Genomic DNA, 23785 nt, shown 5'->3' on the forward strand with positions numbered 1-23785 from the left:
GGCCAAATAGCTCAGAGGATTAAAGCACCTGCAAGCAGGTGCAGGGCCCAGGGGGTTCGATCCCTGGGCCTGCTGTGCTGGCCCTGCCCCACTGAGAGGGCAATTGAGACTGGGTGTGGTAATGTGTGCCTATAATCCCAGCTCTTGGGAGGCTGTAAAAAGGCGGATCACTACGAGTCTGATCTAGCAGTGAGACTCTGAACATCCCATAGACCCTTCCCTAAAATACAGAAAAAAAAAAATCTTTAGTACTCATGCCACAGCCTGAAAGCAGAGATGCTCTGAAATTTCTTCAACCAGGTAAATTAGGCCATTGCCCTTACTCTCAGTCTCCTGCAAAGTCTCAGGACATGGACACAATGAAGACACATTTTCCACCAGAGTGTAACACACATGGCCTCGAGCTCGACTGCCAGTGGAGTTGGCACAACAGAAACCTCCTGGGCCTGGCCTTTACTCTCTGCATTCTGTTAGCATTCTGATCTTCAGAGCTCCAACCAGATTCTCCTACCAGTCCGCTGACAGTGTTGAGGCTTCTCTACCTGGCGCCTCCACGCCTTTCCAAACACCTCCTGCAAACTTCCAAAGGCTCCTGAACCACATGGTTAGGTATAGTCACAACAGAGGCCCTACCCTTGGTACCAAAAGCCACCTTAGTCATGTTCCATCCCTGGGACCCAAAGCCTGATACCTAGGACATAAAGGAGAGGTTGACTTGGGCTCAAGGCTTCAGTCTCGGTCAGCTACCTCCAAGGCAGAAACGGCATGATGGAAGGGCCTGATGCGGAAGTCAGCACCGGAAATATGTGTACAGGGCACCTGGCATCTATGCTGTAGACGTGGCCTGGCCTTCGGGTCAGCTAAGGAGTCTGAAGACAGCGCATAATGTGACTTGGAAGGAAGCCACATTCTTGAAGTTGCAGAATACGGGTACATTTTCTGTGCTGTTCCCAGTGCTATCGGCTCAAGTAGAACACGTACTTTTCATAAACTACCTGCAGGACTCCTCAAGGACACCTTTGTTCTCACTGAGCGTGTAAGACAGAACACTCCTAAAATAAGCAGAGTAGTTATCAGCTCTCTCCTCGTGGATCAGTCTTTCATTGGAGATCAGCCCAGTGTTGATTGGGAAACTACATCTGGCAGAAGAAAGCTGTTCAAGCCATGGCAGCCAGGAAGGGGCACCCACTGGGCATGAGAATACACCAAGCCAGTGCCCACCTCCAAACAGGCCCCGCCTCCTAAGAGCACATTCAGCTACTGAATTGACATTGGATGAATCTGCCAGTAAGTACAGGGCCCCTCCCAAGCTCATAAACCGTAAGACGCTCTGAGTCGCTGCCTTGCTGCAACCTGCATGCTTCATGTCTCATGTCTCATGTTGTACCGTATTTCACAGGTTTGGAAGGAAGCGCATTCTCTTTGCAACCATGGCTGTGCAAACCGGCTTCAGCTTCCTGCAGATTTTCTCCATCAACTGGGAGATGTTTACCGTGCTATTTGTCATCGTGGGCATGGGCCAGATCTCCAACTATGTGGTGGCCTTCATACTAGGTAGGAATGGCTTCTGAGATGCAGGGTTCCTCCCTTCAGGCTTCTGGAAGGCCAGGAAGGAAGGGGAACACTAGGATATGCTTCCAAAGCTCAACCAACCTTAAGCACATGTGTGCTGGGATAGGAGCTGTAGCCACAGGCTCTGTAGGGCAGGCTCTCCCCGGGAGCCACCACTGGGGTTGGTCATTAAAGGAAACAAACCCAGTCACACAATAACTGATACCCATCCTTAGGAACACAGGGCTCAGGAGAAAAACAGATGAGGGAATTCTGGGGAAGAACAGCCTTTGATCTGGGCTGTGAGGGCTGAGGTTTCTGCCTAGTAGCTTAGCAAGGAACTTAGGACAGTGGGTGGGGCTGCTACACAGGTGAAAAGCACCTTGCCGAACAGGAGGGATTAACGATAGTACATCTGGGCAGATGTGGGCTTGCCCAAGTCAGCATCAACCTCAAGTACATCAATTCTGTGCAGGATCAGCCTCACTGTGTTGATAGTAGGCCTGCTACTACTAGGCTGTGGCTAGGAATACCAAGCTGCAGAATCAGAGCCAGGGCTAGGAAGAGGCCCCAGCGCCTTCCCCAGCTTTTCTGGAGTAGGGGGGATGGAGGGAGTTATAGAAGGATTGGTGAGAGCCATCCTCAGGATGAGTTCCCAACATTCTATGGACAGGGAAGAAGGGGGGAAGTGAAGGACACAACAGACGCCAACTCCCACAGTTCTGCTGTGACATTCACGGTGGCCTGGCACTACCCCAGTTTATATCTGCTGTCACTGTGTAATTATGTAGCACCCCTTTAATTGGAATCTAATGATTCCTCTTGTTTCAAAAGTCTGCACCTGGCTGGGTGACTCATTGCTCTTAAGAGTTTGATGACTCGTCGGCTTGGGAGAGGCAGTGTTATCTGAGTTGAAGACATGTACAACCTCTGTCCGATTGCCAACATGGAATTTTTCAAATTCCATTCCTTCAATTATTTATGAAAGGTTCTTTGCCTCTGGCCCAGTCTGTGTGTCTGTTGAGGTGAAGAGATGGGGAGGAAGCTGAAGCCACATGGTCCCAGCAGACAGCGGGCTTTAGCAGACTCCAGCAGGAATGCTGCTGTCCTTCCTGCAGGGGGGAGAGGGGACAAGATCTACTTTAAGTCATTTGTGTAGTGAGCCCAGGGAGCTGCATGCCAAGGGTACTAGAAACTGGGGAGTAGATGCTCTTGGGACAGAAATTATACCCTCCTAGCAGCTGATGGCCCCAAGAATGCAGGGCTGTTGGGCTTAGCAATGGCTTATTCGACTTTTTTTTTCTTTTTTTCTTTCTTTCTTTCAATGTATTTGGTACAGGGTCTCACTATGCAGCTCAGACTCATAATGATCCTCCTATTTTCAGCCAGCTGGGATTACAGGCATGTGCCACACACCCCATCTGGGTGGCTGGCTCAGTGTGCCAGGGGGCGGGGCCAGCGCAGCATGTGGCAGTGGAGATGGAACCCTGGTCCCTGCACTTGCTTAAGCAGGTGCTTAGTCCTCTGAGCTATCTCGCTGGCCCATATTCGCATCTGCAAGTCTCCTGGGTCCTCCCTCCTTGCGGTGACCCTCCCTCTATCTGAGAAGCCCGAATGGATGCTCTTCTTGGGCCAGACCCATGGCAGAAACTGAACAGGGCCCCATACAGAGGATCCATCCCACCACCAGCTGGCCTACATCGTAGGAGGACTTGGGGGCTGTGTGCCACGGGTGGAACCTGGAGCAGCCGTCAGGACCACGGTGGGACGTGCCAGGCAGCGGCGTCCCCGGGTTCACCCGCCTCTGCACCACCCAAGGTGCGTCCAGGGCCTTGAGTCTCTCCTTGGAGAACGTGTGAGGCAGGAAGAGCAGACCTGGGGCTCCTTTAGGAAGCTCTGCCTGCGGGCCCTGGCACTTGCACGCACCCTGGCTCCCCACAGCATGGTCCAGCCCGCCGGGCTGAGGAGTGTAAGAGGCTGAGGGCCAGCCTGAGCCCAGATGCGCTGCACTTGCTGTCGGTGCGAGGCACGCGGGTTGCACGGGACTCCTGTCAGCTCCTGTCATGCCTGTTGCACCAGGCACCTGGGGTCCTGGCATCCCTTGTTGTGTGGGGTTCCTGAGTCTGGAAGTCTGAGCGTCACTGAAAGCCCCGCCTGCTCCAGAACAGCTGGACTCGGTAGTCAGGGCCTGGTGTGAAGGCGACAGCACGAGGACCTGGCGGCTGTTGGCTTCCCCGCGGCGCAGGAGCGCCCTCTGCTGTTTCAGGGCCCTCTGGTGCCTCGGGAGCGCCCTCTGGTGTTTCAAGCCAAAGGTCAGATTTTGTGTTATTTTACTCTAATCCACCTTTCCTTGGGCTGGGGTGAAACAACCAGGTCTAATGTGACTTAAATAAACCAGTAGGGTCTGGTTAAGATCTTCTGTTTGCCCCCAACTCCGGTGTTAGGAATATTCTCATTAAACTAGAAAATTGACTTAACTAGCTGGGCACTGTTTTACACCCTAAAGAGACGCACATGTTCCCAGTATGGTGGCTGACGCCTGTAATCCTAGCTCTCTAGGAGGCTGAGGCAGGAGGACTGCAAGTTGGAGCCCTGCCTGAGCACCTGGACAGCCTAGCATCTTAGTAAGAGCCAATCTCAAAATAAGAAAAGGAAAGGAATGGGTTCAGACCCCGGGACTAAACACAATAAGAGACAAATCCTCTCCTAGAGCTGCTCTAAAAAACAAAAAAAATCCTCAAACTGTGAGACTCATAGGATCCTAGAAAAGGCACGGAAGAGGACAGTGCTGTCCAAAGCAGGAGAATGTAGCTACACCTGCAGGGGCAGTCCTGCCAGCAGGAAGTGAGGATCAGGACCAGGAACTCTGATGTGCCCACACCCAACTCTTTCGCAGTCTCCCAGTGTTTCCCAGAAATAACATCCTGAGCCTGCTGCCAGCTCTCAGGGTGGCATGCCCACGGCATCCCCGTGCTCCGAGCTCACTGTGTACCATCTGCTGCGTGGACTGTGAGGGCCTCCTCCCCTCAGCCTTCCGTGTGACAGTTCTTTGGATGCGCTGCACTGTCCAAAGCTTTGCCCCTCCGATACCTAGCTAGTTCCCCTTTTGATGAATGTGTAGCTGGTGACATCTTCCTTTACAACCCGGGCCCAGGAAGCTCAGGCAAGTTTTAGATTGAGCTATGTTAACTGTGCAGCTTTTATCAGCAACTTTTATACATAGTTGGAGGGGTTTTGTGTAAGTTTTCATTTTTCTTGCAGTGCTGCAAACGGAGGCCAAGGCCTTATGCGTAGTAAGCAAGTACTGTACCATGAGCCCCAGATGCTTTGAAGCTGGAATGTAGTCCAGTTTCAGTCACTCACATAAGACATCATAAGGAAATGCCACAGGCTGGGATGACTTTAGCAAGAAAAAAATGTATTCTCTGCAGTTCTGGAGAATAGAAGTCCAAGGTGAGACAGGCAGCCTTGGGGCCAGGGCTGGGAGAGCTCTCCCCCATGGGTGCACACGGCTGTGTCCTCCTGTGTGGTCACGGGGCCTCCTCTGCGCAGCTGTTCAGCACAGCAAATAGTACGTGCTCATTCATTCTCTCTCTCTCTCTCTCTCTCTCTCTCTCTCTCTCTCTCCTTTATTTTGCATTTTCTTTCCTTCCTTTCATCTAAGCTATCCAGGCTAGGCTTGACTTGCTGTCCTCCTGCCTCAGCCTCTCAGAATGCGGGCATCATAGGTATGTGCCACTGTGCTCAGAAGGTGTCTCTTTTTAGAAGAACCGCAGTCACACGAGATCAAGGCCCTGCTCTTAGGACCTCATTTAGCTTCTGGCAGTTACTAAGCCACTTTTGGGTTTGCCGATCCTGGACATCTCGTGCAGGTGAAATCATACAGCGTTGGTCTTTGCGGCTAACTTCCTTCACTCACTGTTTGGAGAGTGAACCATGCTGTAGCGTGAACCAGCATCCCACTGTATGAATGCAGCGACACTGCTCACCTCTTCATTCACGAGGAGATGTCTGGGCTGTTTCCACTTTCGCACTTGTTGTGTGGACATAGTTTCAGTTCCTGCGTTCATCCCTTGAAGAACTGCCAGACTTCTTGCGAAGTGATCAACTACATATTTGTGCTTTTCATTTAAGACACAAGTGTTTACTTTTAAAAACGTTTTGCTTAATAGTTCCATAGTTTTTTGTATTCAAATTATAGGCTGCTTCAAATCTTCAAGGAGGAAGTGGAGGTATATACATAAACTGGGTACAGAACTGGCCCTGTTTGCCTGGCAATCTCCTAGGGAAGGAGCCCGGCGAGCGGGGAGGACTCACTCCTGACTGTCGCAGGAGGCCCTCCCTGGCTGAGCAGAGGACATGGGTCATGGGGGAGGGCTGTGTAGATAGCGTTGCCGGGGACACGCAGAGACAGGACAAGTCCCTTTGGCCTAGCGTGCCCTGAGCAGAGTGATTACTAATCTGACAAGACTTCCAAGCAGTTTCTAGGGATCAGAAAGCTGCCTCAGATTTCCACTGGGCCATCGTACAGTACTTCTGTCATCGCCCTGCCGTCTCAAACACTTCAACTGTTGCACTGGATGAAAGGCCAACCGAGCGCACTGCTGCGTGTTTGCACAGTGCCTCATCTGTATAAATCAAGTCAGGCCGCCTGGACTTAGCATCTAGGAGCCGCGTGCCGTCCACGTGCCCGCATCCTGGCAGCTGCTCTGCAGTTTCGTTGCTTGCGCTGGGGTCCACTGCAGCCTTTGGGCACTGACGGGCAGCTGAGTCCCCCACACGGCATGTGCCTAATGGCTCCTGGGACTGACGGCCGCAGAAAGTCCTGATCTACACAGAGGGAGCTTGGCCCTGAGTTAACCCATCTTGGAAGGGCTCTGACTCGGGAGGAAGTGAAAGCCAGTGGAAAGATTCTCCTAGAGCTGCGTAGGTTCTTGCCCCGGCCCAGACGTGCCCCTTTGGCTTAGATGTCAGAGTTTCATGCTCAGGAGATGCTCAGACCACGACCACCCAGAGATGGTCCTAGAGCAAAACTCCGAGGGCGAGAGGGAGGAGGACAGGGGCTCCCCACTCCGCAGAGTCAGGAGTGCCTCCTGCCATCTGTCTCACTGCCAGATGAACTGCAGGCCCCAAGGTCCACAGGGGTGAGGCTTCTCAAAAGGAGTGGTTGAATTCCAGCCAGTGCAGGGACAAGCCAGGGAAAGGAGGACAAAAATCCTCGCTTCTGCGCGCTGGGCACAGCCCATCTCCCGTCAAGTCTCCATGAGTGTCTCAGTTCGAGGACCTCCATACAGGACCAGGGCTTTGCCCTGGATGACTTGTTCTTGGAGACTACACCAGCATCCATAGGTCAAGCAGACATGACTCAAATCCTGGCTGTGCCCCTTACGATACATTTATGTAATTGGAATTAGCTGTTTAAGTCTCAGCTGAATCAGGGTAAAATAGTAACAATAGTTCTTGTAGAACTGGCTTTTTTTTTTTTTTCGTTTGCAAAACTGAGGATTGAACTCAGGCCCTTGCGCTTGCCAGGGAAACTCTTATTCTACTGAGCCATCTCCCCGGCTCCCTTATAGAACTGTTTTTGAAGAGTTTAGAGATACCACAGGTGTAAACACTTAGGCTAGAACCCAGCTCAAAGTCCTTACACCAAAATTGTGCCACCTGCGGGGAAGAGGATGGTGAAGATGCTGCAGAAGGCGTGACTGCCCTAGTCTGAGGGCGGAAGGTAGTGCTATTATGGACTCCTCTGGGCTTGACCTACTCGTGTTATTCCACAACCAGGCAGAGGCAGATTGACAGAGCTGCTTTTCCCTGTGGACACTCCGCACGGTTCTAAAACCTCTGCTCTGGCCTAAGACGCAAGCGGCATGAAGGCATTTATCCAGAGCCCAGTGGTATCCTCCGCTCCCTCTCCTCCTGTCATGGTTATGAGGGATGAGGAGCCTGTGGCTCCCACTCCACGAGATGCTTGCCTCTGCCCGTGCATTTTTCTTTTCCACGATCAGACCCTCTACCGTTTTCCTGGTGGATTTCTGCTGAGGAACGTAGCACTCCTATTCTTTCTCATATATTCACCACAGCTCACGGATTTAGGAACCAAGCCAGGGTAGGAAAGGCATTCATAAAGTAAATTTTAAAAAAAATCTGGAAATCACACTCAGGATCCCCCTAGAAGTCAGGTCAGGTTAGATTGATAGCTAGGTGTCCCCCTAAAACCTGGTGGGGTCACCTGCAGGACTTTTGGGGTGTGACTGGATGATGGGGCCTCATAGCTGATTTGCTGTAAGGAGCCCTGGTTGAGAGAGGTGGGTGACTGTGAGCATGGCCCAGAAGGGTAGGCCTGCCTTCCTGAGTCCTCCCACGACTGCCCACCATGCCCCTCCGCCATGCCCCGCGGCCGGGGAGCCACCCCCTGCAGACTGAAGCTTGAGCTAAAGTACAGCTTCCTCTCCTAAGTTGTGGATGTTGGGCACCAAGTCTCAGCAACTAGGGGCGTGCCTAAGACAGGCCCCGCCTTGGAAGCAAGTTTATAGACTGAGAAACACACCGGGCAGCTGGGCGTGGGTCTGCATTTCGGGAAGCAGAGGCACCTGGCACTGGCCTTCTCCATCAGCCTGGACTCTAAAGTGCTTGCTTAAAACAGAACCACTGAGGCAGGTGCCCCGTGCTACCGTGTGAGAGGAACCGAGCAAGAGGGACGGGGACAGGAAAGCTGAAGTAGCAATGTCACTGCTTCTTTAGAGTTAATCTTAATCTGTGCCTGGGGCATATAAATATGATTAAGAGAATCTTTCTTGAAAGCCAAGCTACGTGACCTTTGAATTTATCTGTCTTGTATTTTCTGGGCTACTGCTGCAGAACAGTCCTCTCCCCAGGCCAGCGGACTCAGAGTGGATTCTGGGAAGGCCTTGGAGCCCTATAACTGGAGGGGCTTGTTCACAGGAAGCTGCGAACCCTGAAGGGTGGCACGGTAGTGCTGAGTGTTGGTCCACTATGGTGCTGGGCAGCGGAGGGTCCCACAGCGGCCAGTGTGTCCTTTCCCAGACAGTGCCAGTCACCTCGTGCTTTCTGGGAAAGCTGAGGAGTCCCCAGATGTGTGGCCAGCTGGGGCAGCCACCAGCAGGGCGAGAGGACAGCTCCTTCTTTCCTGCCTGGGCTGGAGAGCACCGCCTCCACCTGGGGCGGATCTCAGGCACAACTCGGCTGTGGGGAAGTGAACCCTGCGGCTCTGCACCTCCAGAGCTGGCTGGCTCCTGTTTATCAGGTCTCTGAAGTTGGGGTGCGAAAGGGCGGCCCACAGCTAGGAAACTGAGCTTCCTGTTTCCCGCTGGGCCTGTGTCTGTTTATTTACAGTTAGACATGGGACAGGCTAACAGCACCTTGAGCCACACAGCACCTGGGAAGCCTGTGCAGCCCCTGCTGGAGCTGTTTCTAGAAATGCAGTATTCTCAAAAGGGATTATCTCTTGCAGCTGGAGATGACGTTCCTGTGCCATGAGATGGACTTTCAAAGAGCAGATCTAGGGCCGGGGAGCTGGCTCAGTGGAATAAGCGCTTCCCTGGCAAGCGCAAGGGCCTGAGTTCAATCCCCAGTTCTGAAAAAAAAAAGTAGATCTAATATAGGCGGGAGGGTACGAGCCTGTCTCCCAGCTCTTGCAGGTAGGCATGTGAGGCTCACAAATTCAACTCCAGCTTTGCACCTCAAACTGAAAGAAAAATAGGGGGGCTGGCAAGATAGCTCAGTGGACTAAGCGCCTGCATTTGGCAAGTTCTTGAGCTCATGAAGCTCAAGTTCAACTCCCAGTCCGGCATGCCACACCAGCCCCGCCCGTGGGGCAGGCTGAGCTGGCGACTGAGTCAGGGTATGCTGGCATATGCCCGTAATCCCAGAACTGGGGAGGCTGAAAACAGGAGGATCACTATGAGTCTGAGCTGTGTAGTGAGACCCTGTACCAAATACAAAAAATTTTTTTAAAAAGAAAAATAAATAAAGGGCTAGTTTTATAACTAAATGCAAAGGTTCCGGGTTCAACTTGTAGAAAGGGGGTGGTGCTGAAGTGGGAGAATCACTTGACCTCACAGGTTCAAAACCCACCTAAGCAACATGTCAAGACCCCCACCTCAGAAAAAAAAAAAAAGGCAAATCAATGGTTCCTTTAAAAAATCTCGTGGCAACCCGTCTTGGTCCCCTGGCTACTTCCCCGCCGCCACTGCTCCTGCTCTGGGCCATGAAGTGCACACCTTTCACCCGTGCTAGGTGGCCGCAGGTCGAACCCCAACCTGCAGGTAATGTTATGCGAAGCAAATATGAAGTGAGTTCCGATGCTAACACTCCTCCCTTGTTTTGAACAGGAGCAGAAATCCTTGGCAAGTCAGTTCGTATTGTATTCTCCACCTTAGGAGTGTGCACATTTTTTGCGTTGGGCTACATGCTGCTGCCCCTGTTTGCTTACTTCATCAGAGACTGGCGGATGCTGCTGCTGGCGCTGACCCTGCCCGGGGTCCTGTGCGTGCCTCTGTGGTGGTGAGTGCGCCGCCGTCCCTGTCAGCCCCTGGCTGCGCCCCGAGGCGGGCGCCGGTACTGACCTCAGCCGAGCAAGCGCCCCCGCTGCGCCTTGCCAAAGCTGCCTCGGAAGCACAAGTGGAGCGGCCTGCCTCCATTGCCCGCTGTGCCACAAAGCGCTGTTTTCAGGCATCCAGTCCCTCCCAGACTCTCCCACTCCAGTCTGTGGCTGGCTGCTGTTTGTGGAGACGGGGTCGTTTTTCTCACTCCCCCCCCCGCCCCCCAACCGGGCACTTTTCTTTGTCTAGAAAGTCTCCTTGTTGGAGCCCAGCGCGGTAGGCCCTCCATGCCCGCGGGTTCTGTGGGCACAACCGAAAGAGGGTGGCAAAAAAAATTAACTGTGTGTGTACTGAACACGCAGGCTTTTTCTCGCAATATTCCCTCAACAATACAGTATGACAGCTATTTACACAGCACTTACACCCTATTAGGTATTAAGGGGCTGGCAGTAACTCAGTGTTACCGAGTGTGCTCAGCACACGTGAAGGCCCTCGGTCAGCCCCAGGACCCTCCTCCCAAAGTGCACACTCCACCACCACCCGCACTCGGAACCCGAGCGCACAGAGGAGGAGAGGTGCAGAGTTCATGGAAATACTAGTGAGCTGTAGAAAGACCCAGCTCGGGAGTTTCATATCAGCCGGGGTCTTGGGACCAGCTCCCCCCAAATGCCAAGGGACATGCATCTACTCACCACGGACGGCACCAGGGTGTGCCTAATACAAGAGGGAATTGCTTTTGTTTAAAAAGTTATTGAAATGTTCTCTTCTGTCCTCCGACAATGTTCCAACTCAAAATTTTGTTGTTGTTTTTTCCACTCTCTTTCTTTTCTTTTCTTTTTTCCTTTGATGCTAGGGATCGATCTAACCTAGGGTCTCGTGCACATAAGGCCCCCTTTCTGCCACTGAGCTACTCCTAGCCCTTCAGCTCAATCTTTACACCATGGTTATGGGAATAACAAAGTTGAGAGGTTCTACGCTCGGTCTTGCCCACCATGGCTAACGGGAAGATTGCAGGTGCGAGAGTGGATGAGAAACAGTGGAATGTGGTCCCTGCCATCCCCCTTGCTCACTTGGGGGCACAGCCCATTTCTTTGACTTTTCACATTTAAACAAGGAGAAAGGAAAGAGGAAAGGATTTCTTCCACTGGCTTAGTTTTATTATATAAAAATGGATTCTTCCCCTAGTGAATGATAAACTGCTTGAATTATGTCTGCTTACGTAACTATAACTACATAGTAAAAGTTTATTTGATCACGTTTTGAATTCGTAGTTTAAGACTAGGCCTCCTGAGTGTCCTGTCGCAGCCTGCCTGGAAAGCTGTCCAGCGGTCCTTCATCTTGCTGCATGGTCAGACAGCAGTAAGAGCTGGCAGGTGGCCCACCGAGGCCTTTCTGACCAGATGGCTCAGGTAGGACCACTCCAATAACTTATCCTCTTATACAGCCTGTAAGGTTGCCATGGTTACCAGCATAAACTCTTGGCATGTGGCTTGGGGCAGGGTAAGGGGAAAGAAAAAATTGTTTCCTTTATTCCCTGGAGTAGGAGAGGCAGATTTTTAAAGATCAAATGTCACTCTGATTTATCCGGCACTTTCCTCCTGGGCCCAGTGTGAAGGGCAGGGCACTGTCTCCACAACTCTGCCTCCAAGAGAGCCCCAGGCTTCCGAGAACAGAAGGCTTTCTGGAATGAGAGTCGTCACCACCTCCCTCATCACACACCTGCTTCTTACTTTCCACAACCTCCTTGCTGACTGAATACACTGGAAAAGGCACTGGTGGCCAGAGGCTCTCCTACGACTGCAGATAAGGCGGTTTTCTGCCTTTTTGGATGAATGATTTTAATAATCTGTGTTCCCTGGCTCTAGCTGTCCTTTCAGCTTACTCAATCTGTACTTTCAAAATATGTTATAACCTACTTTATCATACCATGGTTGAGAGAGACAGAGAAAGAGACAGAGACAGAAACAGAAAAAGAGACAGAGACAGAAAGAGACAGAGACAGAGACACAGGGAGAGAATGAGTAACAGGTGAAGAGCCGTAACGGCCCGCACAGATATCAGTACCCCACAATCCACAGCGAGAACTGACTGCCCCCTCATCAGCCCCCAGAATTTCCAGCACAGAAGACCTGCCCCATCAGCATGTCCTCTTCTGCCCTTGGGAGGGCTCTTTCTTTCCCGGCTCCTGGGCTGGCCCATGAGTGTTCCCGGCTGTGGACGCATTGTACCCAGGAGAGACTGCCCCGGACAGAGGGCAGCTGAGGGTCAGCAACAATGAGCTGAATGTTCATCCTGAGAGTTTGACAACAATCTTTTCATTTTCCTATAAAAACAGAACAGTTTTCAGGCCAGGGAGGTAGCTCAGCAGTCTAAGCGCCTGCCTGGCAAGCACAAGGACCTGGGTTCAATCCCTGGTATCACATGTCACACTGAACCTGCCCTTTGCTATGCAGACCACTGAAACCAGCCTGTAATCCCAGCACTGGGGAGGCTGAGATAGGAGGTTCACTATGAGTCCAAGCTGCGTAGCAAGACCTTGGACCAAATAAATAAATTTTAAAAATAAAATAAAATAAAATAGCCTTGTTATAAATGATTGGTCCTTGAAGGGGACCTTGCTGAAGCCAAGGTCATCCGCCTAAGGGTTGAGCCAGGGGGAAAGGCACCTGCCAGGCATGCAGCAGACTGCCACACAAGACCCAGCCCTCTTTACTCACCAGAGAACCTGAAGCCACAGACCCCCGTGTACGGCCTCATGGAGCACTCTGTGAGCTTTTGAAATGGTCCACAGACTTGAGATTATTTTTATTTTATTTGGTACAGCGTCTCACTACACAGTTCAGACTCATAGTGATCCTCGTATGTCAGCTTCCCCAGCACTGGGATTACAGTCGGCACCACCATATCCAGTTCCAGGGCCGGCAGGGAGCATCCAGTGTTCCAGGGTCAGCAAGGCATGTGACACCAGGGATCAAATTCGGGTCCTTGCACTAAGCAAGCGCTTAGACCGCTGCACTATCTCCCCATCCCTTGAGATTTTGTGCGCCAAGAAAATCAAGGCAATTTAAAAGTGGAGATTTCAGTGGCGCTGACTACAACGGGCTGAAAATGGAGGAAAAACCCACACCCAGCCGCTGCGTGCAGCCAGGGGCTTACTGCATCCCAAAGTCACTTCCCAAGTCTTGGATGTCTTGGCCACAGGTGCATTCACAGGAGGGCATGGGGCTGGGTGGGGAGGAGGCCCTAGATGCAAGTAGGGAGAGCTTAGCAACTTCTGGCTGAACCCACAGGGGGAACCTGAGGCCAGGGGTGGCCCCAAGAGCCTGCAGGGAGGAAATTTCTAAGCAAGACCTTGTTGGGGAAAGTCACAGCTCAGAAGCACAGGCAGCCTGGAGTACGATGGTGGCTGTGTAGTAAGATTCATTCTGTACTGATTAATGCAGTAACCACCAGCCACATGGGGCTATTCAAATTAATTAAAAGCAAATATAGTTATGTTTCCATTTCTTCAGTCATACTAATTATATGAGCTTAATAACCACATGTGGTTAGTGTGTGCTGTACTGGACAGTGCAGATTTGCGTATTACAGAAGTTTTATTAGACAACTCAGCTCCAATTACTGAAGGTCAGTGACCTAACATCATCACAGTTCCTACGGGGACCAGCGTAAGGGAATTTTCTGAAAAATGCAGCCTGGGCTCCTTTCCGACCCACATCCTAGAACGCTGGGGAGTGCAGCTGCGGGTTGACCGCGATACACTGGGTCTCGCTCTGAGCTAATTGCCCGTGCAGCCCGGGGGGTCTATCGTAGGAAGGTTCTGTGTATGCTATTTGTGATTGATTTTCTAGGGCAGCTGTTTTACTAATACCTAAGAAAGGAAAAATAAGACCTAGGGGGAGAATGGCTAAAGAGTGTCTGAGAAATAAAAATTAGGAAAAGAAAAAGTCCTGTATTTGTAGCTGTGTTTGCACACCAGCTATAAATGTATCTGGACTATATAATCTTTAGAAATTAAGTATAGGGAGACTCATCTCCTGAACACTGGCTTTGGAAGCTCTGATCTGTGAGCTGCGGAGGCCGCAGGGACAGCCCAGGGAGCACGTCCACCCAGGGCAGTCAGAGTGCCCCGTCCACCCCCTGGCGACAGGAAAAGCACGCGGAGCTCAGGCCCTGGCTGTCCTCTACCAAGGGAAGGTGAAGGCGTGAGCAGGAAGGGATGCAGGAAAGGGGCAGTCTTGTCTGGAGCTGTTACAGCCCAGGGGCTGGGTCCTTCGCAGCCACACTGGCCACTCCTCTGTGATGGCCCTCGGCAGCTGCCGGCCTCAGACATACCACAGTGAAGGCCACCGTCGTGGTCTGCTTGGGGGCTTATGCATAATTTGGTCAGAAATGTGAAACTTGAAGATGTTTTTATTATTTCTGTGAGCCAGTGGAAATCTTAGCAGACTCCCTTCCAGTGGGCCAACATCACACACCTAAGACAAGCAGCAGTGCACGCTTGTGATCCCAATCTCTGGAGGTTGTGGCAGGAGGGTCGCTGAGAGTTGGAGGTCAAGCTGGGTTCCATAGTGAGTTCGAGACCAGCCTGAACTACACAGGGAGACCCTGTCTCAAACAAATGAAGAAGATCAGCTGTTTATTACACATAGTATACTTGCATTGAAATGTCACAGTGTACCTCAGCCATATATATAATTACTGTGTGTCACTCAAAACTACAAATATAGGTGTGGGGATATAGCTCGGGGTAGAGCACTTGTCTAGCATTCACGAAGCCCTGAGTTCAATCCCCAGGACCACAAAACTAGTATATAAATGAATTTTAGCTAAAGACAAACTAGAAGTTTTCAAAATTAAAAGGATCTAGATAACAGTGTCTGTGGCTAAGAGGGTCTGAGAAATACCAGTGTCAGCCACTACTGTTGTAGAAAATGATTAACTGTTGGAAATAAATTCCAGGTTTATTCCTGAATCTCCTCGGTGGCTGATATCCCAGAAAAGATTTAAAGAGGCCGAAGAGATCATCCAGAAAGCTGCAAAGATGAACAATGTGGCTGCTCCCGCAGTGATATTTGATCCCGTAGAGGTAAGCATTTGTAGGTGTTTTCTCCTAAAGTCAGCTCTGCACTCTCGGCTTTATGGAATTTAATTTAATTCAGTATTTGTGAAGTGCCTGCCAGGTACCAGGCAATGTAGGTATGCCTCGGTGTCGGGAATACAATCCTGATTACGTTCGGGTGGCTCGCACGGGCGCCCATTGGAAGCCACACGGGTGTTCCACCTTTGATGGTCTTCTGCAGCTGATGACTTCAAACACCCACCAGGTCTGCTCCAGGGATAATGCAAACAATTTGGTCAGAACTTTGAAACATGAAGATGCTTTTATTATTTCTATGAGCCAGTGAAAATCTTACGGATGTGGTGGTTGGCTTCTGTCATCCCAGCTATTTGCGAGGCCGAGAAAGGAGGATTTCTTAAGCCCAAGAGTTTCTGGTCAGCCTAGGCAACATAGAGAGACCCCTGCCTCTTAAAAAATCCCCCATAGGGCTAGCCTGAGAGCTCAGTGGACTAAAGCACCTGCTTAGGCAGAGCGCAGCGGCCAGGGTTCGATCCTGGGCGTGCCATGCCAGCCCTGCCCCCAGGGCTTGCTGAGATGGTGATTGAGGCTGAGTGTGGTGACACACGCCTGTAATCCCAGTGCTTGGGAGGCTGAAAACAGGAGAATCACTATGAGTCGGATCCATGTAGTGAGACCTTGTAGACCCTAGACCCTGTCCTAAATACAGGAAAAAAAAAAAAAAAAGAAAGAAAGAAAGAAAATCCCCCATAAAGGGCTACTTCGGAATTAAGTAACATTCTAAAATCATGCCTGCTGGAATTATAGACCTGAGTCACCACACCTGGCATGGTCTCTTTAAAGACCACTGGGAAGGAGTCCTCATATGATTTTGAAGGTTCGTAGCAATAGCTGGGGAACTCAGCGTAGCTTGCATAAGGCAAGAAGCACAGGGCCCCGACTTTGTTCTCCAGCACCACCAAAATTTAAAAAAATAATTAAGTTCAATTAGAGAGAGAGAGAGAGAGAGAGAGAGAGAGAGAGAGAGAGAGAGAGAGCTCAACAAATAGCAAGTAGTTTACTTCATTTTGCAAGTTTATTCTTAGCTTTTTTATTCTCATTGCTCCAAACTGATGCAACTACATACTGATGATTTATAAATGTCCAGATTAAATGGGGAAAAATGTGTTTGAGGGTTAGTTCACCTAGTGTCCCTACTGTAGCAGTGTCTGTGGCCAAGAGTGTCTGAGAAACACCACTGTTACTCGCCCCTGCTGTGAAAAGTAATTACCATTTTTAGGCAGACGTGCCAAACTTCACTCGGCTACAGGGCATGTTAAGGGCCTTACGACTTCTGAGTACAGGCCCGAGGCTTTGCCGTGTGCCAGGGGCACAGAAAAAGCAGGGTGGCCCCAGGACAAAGAGGTGGGTCTACACCAGAAGGACAGTAGGACTCCCTCCAGTGACTGGCGAGGATGGAAGAGGACACTCCCAGTGAGGAGAGGGCAGGGGCCTCTCTGGACACCTGAAGAAGACAAGGGCGGCTGTACTCCTGGCCACCCGGAAGCAGAACCTTGGAGGACGCGGAGATGGCGGCGCTCCATCCAGGGCTCTCCTCTCTCCCTGGCTGTCAGGACCTTTTCCTGAAGTGCGTAGCCTGCTGCATCAGAGGCGTCTCCACAGCAGCATGCACCAAGCTTTCAGAGGCCCGCCCACAACAAAACATCCTCAATTTTTTGCCCTTTATTATTTCTTCTTCTTCTTCTTCTTCTTCTTCTTCTTCTTCTTCTTCTTCTTCTTCTTCTTCTTCTTCTTCTTCTTCTTCCTCTACCTCTTCCTCCTCTTCCTCCTCTTCCTCCTCTTCCTCCTCTTCTTCTCCTTCCCCTTCCCCTTCTTCTTCTTTCCCTCCCTCTTCTTCCTCTTCTTCCTCTTCCTTCTCTTCCTTTTCTTCTTCCCCTTCCTTCTCTTCCTCTTCTTCCTCTTCCTCATCCTCCTCCTCTCCTCCCTCTCCCTCATTCTCTCCTTCTCCCTCTTCCTCTCTGAGCTATCTTCCAAGCCCATTGCCCTTTAAATCAACAAGTCCATCCCAAGTTTTAGTCAGCTTAACTGACTGCAAAAATAACACTGGGAGTGTTTAATACCAGCATTTTCCAGAGCTGTGTATTTATTAGTATTTATTGGATATGTAGTCTACATGGTTCCTGTCTTCAAGAAATGCACAGTGTAACTGTGGAGACCAGACTGACATAGAAGGCATTGTAAAACAGCTATATAGCTATGAATAAATAAGAATAAGGTTTGGTATCAAAACCCAGCCTTCTGCTTTGCCGTGACGTACAGCCTGGTCAGGACAGGACTCTGGAGGGAAGGAGGTCATGTGCCTTCCCGAAGCCCTCATCCCTCCGCCCGCCCTGCAGCATCTCCTTCGGGAGAACCTGCAGGGCCAGCAAGCGCGGTTGTTCAGAGCAATAGTCAAGAGGCTAGCACAGGCAAGGCAGGAAGTTTGACTCATTAGTCTCAGTTCTCAGAAGAGGAAACTGAGGCCCAAGAACGTAAGCGACTTGCCCAGAATCTCACGGATATTGTGGGATTTGCATCCTAGGACTCTCTAACATCGAGGTTCATGTTCCCATAAGCTACACACACACACACACACACACACACACACACAGACGCACACACACACACCCGCCCCCGCATATGTTACAGGCAGTGGCATTCACTGGGATACGAAAAAATACAGAGCGCCATCATCTTGGGAGGCAGTCTTAAGTCTCTGTGGCTTCTGAAGAAGCACCCTCAAGCTGGTCATGCACCTTGCTTGTCTTTTGGTGGCTTCGTCCATACCAGAGGCAACCCCTGGACACAAGAATTTTGTCCTGAGGTTTTCAACCTGGCCACTCATCGTAGACACCCAAGAAGTTCTAAATATATGCATCCGTCCTGCCTCTCTCCATCCTCCTCTCCTTTCCCCTTCTCCTCCTCTCGCCCCTCCTCCTCCTCCCTCTCTTCAATGCTAGGCTTGAACTCAGGACCTCATATGTGCTAGGCAAGCACTCGGGCCCTGACCTACATTCCGAGCCCTGGAATCTGCATTTCAGGGAGGTGCCTGTGGATATGTGCAGTGTGAGCCCAGGCCCGCACCCTCAGGTCCTCGGGGGAGCTCCAGCCCCTGCTAGTTCATGCAGCAGCCTTGCGTCACTAACAGCCAGGCTGTACACTGCTGGGCATGTTCTCCAGACAGCAAGGGAGAAAAAGCAATAGCGCTGCCAGTTGAGCAAGCGCCTCACTGTCCAGAGAGAAGAATGCTAACCGCAGGGCCTGACCCGAAGGTGGGACTGGCCGCTGCGCTCCTTCCTAAGACAACCCCTTTCTTGGTCTTGGGCTGCACCATGCCATCAGGCTACGAGGCCTCCTACGTCATCTCCAAGGATCCCCCGTATCCAACCTTATAGTTTTATTTTGGCTTTAGTTCTCATCATCTTGGTTATCTGAAATCATAACTCATGGCAAGTTAAACCAGCATATTATTTTTTCCCATAATTTTATTGACAGACAAATAGCAATGAGACAGTTTCAAATTAAATTGGTAGGACAGTTTCAATAATTAACACATTGCATACTGTCTTCCTAGTGGTTATTTGCTGTTAAACCAGCATATTAAAAGGAAGAAATGAGCTGAGTATAGCGGCCCATGCCTTTAATCCCAGCTACTCGGGACCCTGAGGCTGAAGAACTCCACGTTCAAACCCACCCTGGGCAACCTAGGGAGCGTGTGTCTCAGTGAAAAGGAGAAAAACAGTAAAGGAATGAAATTTATTAGCAGAAGTAAGAAACGGACCCTAACCACTGATGACCAGAATCTTCTCATCGATCGGGCAGCAATGATAGTAATAATAACAGTTAAAATTTAGTGGGCATATCCTATGAAGTTCTGCGTATCCTAAGCTCCATATATGTGGTCTCATTTAATCTTCTCACCTCCCAATGAACTCATCCACTTTACAGAGACGTAGACTGAGGCTCAGAGAAGGTGACCAGTAACTTGTCCAGTGTCTCCCAGCTGGCCAGAGTCTGCCCTGATATTAAGGGACAGCAAGCAAAGGGTGAAGCCAGTGACGTGGCTACAGTTTGGGGCCCAGTGGCCTGCCCACTCGACAACCCTCCAGGATCACAGATCAGTGTGACCAAGGCCACTCACAGCCTGTCAGTGAGAGATGTAAGAGATCTTAGGTCTGGAATGGAACTGGGGGCTGGTGTTTTCTATTTCTAAGGCTTCTGTCCAAAATGGGCTACAAACATTTTAAAGTGTTAGGGTAAGCATCGCACGTGGAGCGGCCCTTCGGGCTCCTCCAGGCTCGTCAGCATGTTCGAGGTGAAATCAAGGGTTACATGCCGAGCGCCTGCCTCTTGGCTGCAGGCGCGTCTGTCTTCCTTTGAAACTCATGGTCATTTGCATTATTTTAGCTACAGGAGCTCGACTCCTTGAAGCAGCCCAAAGTGTTCATTCTGGACCTGTTCAAGACCTGGAATGTCGCCAAAATAACCATTATGTCTTTACTGCTGTGGTGAGTAATAAGCGGGCTGGAGAAGCAGGCGCAGCAGCTGAGTATGCACCTGCCACTCCTCCGCTCAGGAAAACAGGGTGAGGCTGGGGGCGTCCCAAGACAGAACAGAAAGTCCAGAGCTGGAAGGTGCTCAGAAATGCCTCCATTTGGTCTGTGGGACTCGTTACAAAAAGGGGGTGAAAAGGGAACATTACGCATGCAGTCCCGGGGCCCACAGGACGAAGGCTCCCTCCCTTCTGAGGCTGTACGAGTAAGGGCAAAGGTGTCCCTGACGCCTGAAGCAGAGGGGCCAGTTCAGCTCCTGCTTCCTGAAGTGTCCCGAACCCGCGGGTCAGTCAACGAAGCTCACCTGGGGGAGGAGCGGGGAACTGAAGAGGGGACAAAGGACAGGAGACGCAAGAAATGGAGACAAGACAGGATTCTGATCAAGTCTCGTTTATTCAGGGGAGGTGCTGGGTATATATAGGGAGTGTAGGAATGAAGAAGTCTCGGCTCTTGGGGTCAGCAGGTATCTAGGCAACAGGGAAAGGTGCAACCCCTGGGGCACTGCACGTGATTCAAGGGGAATGGACAAGGTGAGAAGGACCAGAAACTTAACTCAGCAGGGGAATAGAAACTTAAGAAGACGGCTGACACATTATAAAATGGATACCAGTTAATAGCCTCCCACACTGAAGCTGAACCAGCAGTGGAGCAAAAGGGTAAGGTAACCTGGACCCACTATTGGAGCCAGAATCTTGACCCACTTTCCACACACTTGCCAGTAGCAAACTGTGTGGTTTTAAGATGCAGAAATAATGGATGGGCTTTGCAGATCAGACTTAGCGATGCACCTTCCCTGCCGGGGGTGGTGGCGCACATCTGTAATCCCAGCACTTGGGAGGGACCATCACTGGGATCTTAAGACCAGACTGGAATACAAAGTGAGCTCAAGACCAGCCCAAACAGTTGTGCAAGACCCTGCCTCAAAAAAGACTATTAAAATAAATAAATAAATAAATAAATAAAAGTAATGCATCTACCAAGAAATGAGGAAGAAAAAAAAGAAAGAAGAAAAGGTACCTGCTTGCTCCATGACAGAAAGAAAGAAAGAAAGAAAGAAAGAAAGAAAGAAAGAAAAGAAAAGAAAGAAAATCTTTCATCCTCAGAATTGGTAGATTCAGGCAGCAGCTAATCTACTTGTAGAACCAGCTTATTTTATTTATTCATTTTTAAATTTAATTTAATTTTTTATTTTTAATAGATTGCAAGTTGAAAATAAATTATTTACAAACATAAATGAATATAACAATAAAAACTGTCCAAAATAAAAATGAAGAATTTACAGATCAGTGATAATAGTTCATTGTGTCAAAACCAAGAAACTTATATTCATATAATTAGAATTCTCAAAGTAGGAGTAGGCAATAAACATTTAAAGATTTAAAATTTCTGAATTTAGTTCAACTTATAATACCACATTTCCACAAAAATGAACCTTTTGCAAAGACATTTAAATAAAATCATACCAAGATACACAAAAATGAAATTGTCCAAAAATTCTTGTAAAGAAAAAAATCATTAAAGAACCAGCTTATTTCGCAATTCAAAAAAAATCAGGGATGGGGTTTATGCCTCTGAATTACGCAAGCGAGCGCGCGCTCGGCTGCTACGCGGCTGACCTCCCTGCGGCTGCTTCAGCCTCGCCAGCACCAGCCCGGGTTCAAGCGCGCCTCGGCGGCAGCCAGGCAGCCTGCCACCCGGGAGCCACAGCTTCCATCCAGGCTGTTGTGATTCCTCAGTTTGAAAATCAGTAAGATCCCTAGGGCCAGAAAGGTTACTTTTTCCTTTGGTTGTGAATGAGTCCTTGCGCTACCCCCACTTGGTCTAATATATCATAAAGATCCAACAATAGTGCTGAAAACCTTCCTCAGATATTCGGCTTTGGGGTCGTGTTAGTAATGAGCAGATCTCTAGACGGGACGCGTGCACCGTGGGGGCTGCTGCATCTGGCGCTGCACTGTCTAGTGGGAGGTGTGCGCCTCTTAATTCTGTGAAGATGAAACGCTTCCTAGCTGTGCCGAGCAAAGGAGTAGCCGCCAGTTGCAAGTGGCAATGAGCATCGCAAGTGTGGCTGGTGTGATGGAGAAACTCAAACTGTATCAGTTTTGATTTGTTCAAAAATAGCTGCCTGGCTGGACAGATAGCTCAGTGGCGAGCACCTGCTTGGCGAGCGCAAGGACCTGGGTTCGAGCCCCTGTACTGCATGCCATGCCAGCCCTAGACCCCAGGCACACTGTGCTGGCCACCAGAACTGGGTGTGCTGGCACATACCTGTAACCTCAGTGCTTGGGAGGCCGAGACGGGAGGATCACTACAAGTCGAAGCTGCGCAGTGAGACCCCATACCAAATAAGTAAATAAATATTTTTCTTAAAAAATAGCTTCCTAAAAAAAAAAAAAAAATAGCTTCCTGTGGCTAGTGGCTGCCTATAGGACAGCAAGATCGAGAAGATCTCCTTACTCTCAAAATGTTCAGATGATTCAGGCTGTGCTTTTGCCATTTTTGTCTTCTGTTCGTTATCTTTCAGGATGCTAACCTCCGTGGGCTACTTCGCCCTGTCTCTCAATGTCCCCAATTTACATGGAGATGCCTACTTGAACTGTTTCCTCTCTGCCTTGATTGAAGTTCCAGCTTACGTTATGGCCTGGCTGTTACTGCGCAAGCTGCCCAGGCGTTATATCATAGCTGGGGTTCTCTGCTTCGGAGGAGGTGTGCTCCTCTTAATTCAGCTGGTGCCTCTAGGTAAGAAGTTAACCAAAACCCACCCATCAGCTAGGCTGCTCTGAGTCGTGGTTCTTGATCAACTACTCTCAAATGGAAGATTTGGCCTTGGGGAATAAGAAATCACCCACCGCAAAAGAAGAGAAAGCCTCCTCGTACTCCTCTTCACAGATTCTACGTAAACTCTCAGACCTCTCTCTGAGTCACACTCATGTGTCCAAATTTCTTGGTACTGTCTACAATCTTTTCTCTGAATCGTATGCTCAAGTATTAACATTGGTAATGCCAGCTGGTTCTAGTGTATGTTTGGTGATTTTTATGGTCTGAACCTTTAAGTAGTTAAGTAGCATACAAAGAAATTCAAACTTCCCGTTTTCCTCTTCTGCCTTTCTCATAGCATGAAAATATTGTCAACAGACACATAGTGGTGCACATAGAAATATCTTCCTTAACAACAAGGAAGAGTGTAGAAATGATTGGTCTTTCCCTAAAGATTAAAATTAACTATATTAAACATGTTAACAACTTTCCAAGAAACCCTCGTGACAGATAAAAAACAAGCAGGCAAAGGTCACTGAGTGTATTAATGCTCCAGAAGAACAAGAGAACAAAGTACAAGTCCTCCTCGCGCTCCATCCCTGGCCAAGTCCCATGCTTAGGCTAGAGAAGAGAAAACGGCCTTCTGGGACTACTTTATGTTAATGAGAACTCCCCATCAAAGCAAAAGGTGTGAAGGGCACACCTGCGCCCTTAATGGATCTGTAATGGATCTCTTTTCCAGATTACAGCTACCTGTCCATTGGTCTGGTGATGTTGGGGAAATTTGGGGTCACCTCCGCCTTCTCCATGCTGTACGTCTTCACCGCAGAGCTCTACCCAACGCTGGTCAGGAACATGGCAGTGGGCATCGCCTCCATGGCCTCCAGGGTGGGCAGCATCATCGCTCCCTACTTTGTCTACCTCGGTGAGCTGCCTCGGGGACATGTTCTCTCTTTAAACTAGTCTTAAATAAGAAGGTAGTAGATTTTCATTATGAAACATTCAAACAGCATAGAAATTACTGGAGAAAGTACAAGTTCACCCCTCTACCTCGACCTCCCCAAATCACCCTAGCCAATTCTAACAGTTGCAGACTCACCTTTGTTATCACCAATATAATTATATATATTGCTTATAACTTTTAAAAACTTGGCCAGGGAGATGGCTCAGTAGATTAAGCACTTGCCTGGCAAGTGTAAGGGCCTGAGTTCAATCCCCGGTTCCACAAAAAAAAAAAAAAA

The 23785-nt window shown here is 49.8% G+C and overlaps 1 protein-coding gene across 4 annotated transcripts in view; it reads left to right on the forward strand.

The window, feature by feature from the left end:
- Slc22a4 (solute carrier family 22 member 4) overlaps positions 1 to 23785 on the forward strand; it is a 69201-nt gene that overhangs the window by 33830 nt on the left and 11586 nt on the right. For 3 of the 4 annotated variants that reach the window (XM_023713202.1, XM_023713203.1, XM_023713204.1), the window contains exons 3-8: positions 1400 to 1554; positions 9906 to 10077; positions 15078 to 15204; positions 19642 to 19742; positions 22312 to 22526; positions 23287 to 23469. In XM_023713202.1, the coding sequence (XP_023568970.1) occupies positions 1400 to 1554; positions 9906 to 10077; positions 15078 to 15204; positions 19642 to 19742; positions 22312 to 22526; positions 23287 to 23469 (953 nt within the window). The remainder of the gene's footprint in view (positions 1 to 1399; positions 1555 to 9905; positions 10078 to 15077; positions 15205 to 19641; positions 19743 to 22311; positions 22527 to 23286; positions 23470 to 23785) is intronic. The other variant, XM_023713205.1, reaches the window with a different exon arrangement.

Source organism: Octodon degus, unplaced genomic scaffold (genome assembly GCF_000260255.1).
Source record: "Octodon degus isolate 3935 unplaced genomic scaffold, OctDeg1.0 scaffold00029, whole genome shotgun sequence".
Classification (NCBI taxonomy): domain Eukaryota; kingdom Metazoa; phylum Chordata; class Mammalia; order Rodentia; family Octodontidae; genus Octodon; species Octodon degus.